At 43.2% G+C, this 3,988-nt stretch overlaps 1 protein-coding gene across 2 annotated transcripts; it reads right to left on the reverse strand.

The window, feature by feature from the left end:
• Positions 1 to 677: 677 nt before the first annotated feature.
• On the reverse strand, positions 678 to 3,040 carry LOC112806819 (cleavage and polyadenylation specificity factor subunit 3-like). Of its 2 annotated transcripts, XM_025849236.2 has the most exons (2): positions 2,634 to 2,824; positions 678 to 2,523 (listed from the first exon to the last, which is right to left on the reverse strand). In XM_025849236.2, exons 1-2 carry the CDS (start codon positions 2,682 to 2,684, stop codon positions 859 to 861), a joined length of 1,716 nt encoding a protein of 571 aa, XP_025705021.2. In that variant the 5' UTR covers positions 2,685 to 2,824; the 3' UTR covers positions 678 to 858. The 2 variants fall into 2 exon arrangements, with proteins under 2 accessions (XP_025705021.2, XP_025705020.2); XM_025849235.2 differs by having other exon boundaries at positions 678 to 3,040.
• Between the last annotated feature and the right edge of the window lie 948 nt (positions 3,041 to 3,988).

Below are 3,988 nucleotides of genomic sequence, written 5' to 3' on the forward strand. Positions count from 1 at the left end.
ATCACCAGGCTAACCCATCCCCCCAACCCCCTCCCCTCTAGAAACCTCAGTTTGTTTTTCAGAGTCCATCGTCTCTCATGGTTCGTCTCCCCCTCCGACTTACTCCCCTTCATTCTTCCCCTCCTGCTATCTTCTTCTTTTTTTCTTAAAATATATTGCATTATTTGTTTCAGAAGTACTGATCTGTGATTCAACAGTCTTGCACAATTCACAGCGCTCACCATAGCACATACCCTCCCCAATGTCTGTCACGCAGCCACCCCATCCCTCCCACCCCCCACCACTCCAGCAACCCTCAGTTTGTTTCCCGAGGTTAAAAATTCCTCATATTAGCGAGGTCATGTGATACATGTCTTTCTCTGATTGACTTATTTCACTCAGCATAACAGCCTCCAGTTTCATCCATGTCGTTGCAAATGGCAAGATCTCATTCCTTTTGATGGCTGCAAAATATTCCATTGTGTATATATACCACATCTTCTTTATCCATTCAACTGTCAATGGACATTTTTTTTTTAATTTTACAAATGTACAATAAAAGAATTTGCCAAGAGTATCAGGAGGGAACAGAAAAGGCACTTGAGGTGATAATCTCTATTAATTCCCTTCAGAATATGGACATGAAAATACAAACCATCATGTATTTTCTTTCCTTAAAAAGGCCACGAAGACACTGATTCAGTTGCTATGAGCAGATCTGAAAGGTTTCATTGGCAGCTTAGGCAGTTTGTTCAGTAGTTTTGGAATAATGGACAGATCAGCTGGTAATTTAGCAGCACCCAAGCTGTTGGAATCAAGGCCATTTGACGTCACAAGTCACTAGGCTACTCCCGAGAAACTAAGGTATTTTATTTTAAGTCACAGAAGTGGAGTCAAGTGTTCCGAAGAAGATTTAACGCATCCGGAGGCGGCCGGTTGCCAGTGAACGGGGGTGAGGGCCTCATACAGCCTCTGTGCGGCCAGCTCCACCATTTCCCGCAGGGATTCGTCTTCCTCGCTCCCTTCTTCGCATTCTACAGTCCGTGTCTCCAAGTTTATATTAGCAGTTTTCCCGTCCACTGTGACACTTAGAATAGAACCATCTTTTACACTTACACAGTCTTCTCCAAATATGTCCTGGAGCATGATCTCCAGCCTCTTGCTATAAACGTGCATTTCTAATTTTTTAGAAACCTTTTGTACTGCACCTTTCCTTATTTTCGGTTTGGACTGGACTTCCAGGATCACGGTTGTTACTGTATCTGCATACATATCATTGGAAGGGTTTGCCAGCCATTCTAATACCACCATTCCTGGCTCCTGTATGACAGTGATATTTTTGAATACTTTCAGAGCAGGTTTTTCTTGAATTTCTAATTCTTCCACATCACCTGTCAATTTCTGTAGTTGGTAATAGAGCAAATTAAAAGGACCGGTATAGGGAATGGCTTGCATCTGTTTCACAGTGCTCATGGCCAGGTCAGTATAATTGGAGAGGTCACAAGGAGAAAGTATGTGATAATTAAAGTTTCTTTTAACAAGTATTCCCGAGACCCGCTGGCCTTGTTCTGGTTTTTTGTCTCCTAAAAAGCCCATGACCTTGGCTAGCTTTTCTCCTCTGAAATTCAAGGTCACAGCTTCTGTATTCCGAGGATTTTGAACCTCTATGTGAACTTCATCATTGTCCTCATATTCTCGAATCTGGGCTGCTTTCAACCTGGCCATTTCGTTCTGTTCTCCATGGACTAAAATCACATGAGGCGGTTTCAAAGCACAAATAAATTCACTGGTTTGCTGGTAATCTGTGTGAGCAGAGAAAGAAATGTAATCAACAGACATTTTCAGTGGTAACTTCTGTCCAGACATGGTAGTGATTTCTTCTGGCTCAGACATGATATGCTTGGCAAGCGTCCCTTCCACACAGTACCCTGCTATAATGACGCCATTCCTCTTATCCGTGCACCAGCTTTCAAAGAGCTCTCTGGATAAGCCGCTCTGCATCATGCCTGGGGAGGCCATGACGACGCTGGGGCCAATGTCATCAAAATGATCCATGCTATTGAGGTTACTAATGTGCTTGAAAACAAAGGGATTATTGATGTTGATCTGTTTGCGGATTTTGTCATTCATGGCATTTACATACGTCTGGTACACTGCCATGCACTTCTTGGCCAAAGAGGACACGTAGTATATGGGAATATCATGGAGTTCTGGGTGATTCTGCCAGTACTCATCTAAAATCAAGAGCAGCTCCTGAGCCCTTCCAAGAGCAAAGACAGGAATGAGACCTCTGCCCCCTCTGTTTACAATGTCATGAACAGTGTTACAGAATCTTGCTTCTCGCTCTTCACGCTTCTCATGGATATGGGTCCCATAAGTAGATTCAATAATAAGAATATCAGGTTTAATATTAGGAATTTCAGCTGCCATTAAGTATCTGTCTTCTTGTCTTGAGAAATCACCGGTGTACAATAGCTTCACACCCGCGATCTCAATCATGAACATGGCAGCTCCTAGGACGTGGCCTGCGTGGTAACACCAAAACTTGATTCCTGCAACTTCTTTAACTTCATGGAAGTTGATGGTTTCAATTTTGTCCATGCTCTCTTCCAGATCCGTCTCTGTATACAGCATGTCGTCTGCTGATACATTACTGACTTTGACATAATCTGAAAGAAGCCATCTATAAATAGCTTTTGTAGCATGAGTCATAAATGTTCTTCCTTTGAAACTTGTCTTCTGTAGAAACCAGGGCAAAGCTCCACAGTGATCCAAATGGAAATGACTAATTAACAGGAGATCAATCTCAGCTGGGTCAATTAAATCAATATAAGGAAGAGCATCCATTCCTTCTAGGCCAGGGTGGATCCCACAGTCCAACATTATTTTTCTTCCTTTGAACTCCAGGATAATACATGATCTTCCTACTTCTTGCCCAGCTCCAAGGGGTCGGATCAGCAGCTGGTCACTCTCCTCAGCAGGAATCGCCGACATCTCGGAAGTCTGAAGGCAAAGCGCGGGAAAGGAACAGGTCGCGGGCGTCTTCCTAAATGGAAAGCAGAGTCACTGTCAATGGACATCTTGGATCATTCCACAGTTTGGCTATTGTGGACATTGCTGCTATAAACACTGGGGTGCACGCATCCCTTCGGATCCCTACATTTGTATCTTTGGGGTAAATACCCAGTAGTGCAATTGCTGGATCGTATGGTAGCTCTATTTTCAACTGTTTGAGGAACCTCCATACTGTTTTCCAGAGTGGTTGCACCAGCTTGCATTCCCACCAACAGCGTAGGAGGGTTCCCCTTTCTCCGCATCCTCGCCAACATCTGTCGTTTCCTGACTTGTTAATTTTAGCCATTCTGACTGGTGTGAGGTGGTATCTCATTGAGGTTTTGACTTGGATTTCCCTGATGCCGAGCGATGTTGAGCACTTTTTCATGTGTCTGTTGGTCATTTGGATGTCTTCTTTGGAAAAATGTCTGTTCATGTCTTCTGCCCATTTCTTGATTGGATTATTTGTTCTTTGGGTGTTGAGTTTGATAAGTTCTTTATAGATTTTGGATACTAGCCCTTTATCTGATATGTCATTTGCAAATATTTTCTCCCATTCTGTTGGTTGTCTTTTGGTTTTGTTGACTGTTTCTTTTGCTGTGCAAAAGCTTTTTATCTTGATGAAATCCCAATAGTTCATTTTTGCCCTTGCTTCCCTTGCCTTTGGCGATGTTTCTAGGAAGAAGTTGCTGCGACTGAGGTCGAAGAGGTTGCTACCTGTGTTCTCCTTTAGGATTTGGATGGACTCCTGTCTCACGTTTAGGTCTTTCAACCATTTGGAGTCTATTTTTGTGTGTGGTGTAAGGAAATGGTCCAGTTTCATTCTTCTGCATGTGGCTGTCCAATTTTCCCAACACCATTTGTTGAAGAGACTGTCTTTATTCCATTGGACATTCTTTCCTGCTTTGTCAAAGATGAGTTGACCATAGAGTTGAGGGTCCATTTCTGGGCTCTC

This window comes from Callorhinus ursinus, unplaced genomic scaffold (genome assembly GCF_003265705.2).
Source record: "Callorhinus ursinus isolate GAN/ISIS: 27379988/994484 unplaced genomic scaffold, GSC_fseal_2.0 scaffold100, whole genome shotgun sequence".
In the NCBI taxonomy this organism is placed as follows: Eukaryota; Metazoa; Chordata; class Mammalia; order Carnivora; family Otariidae; genus Callorhinus; species Callorhinus ursinus.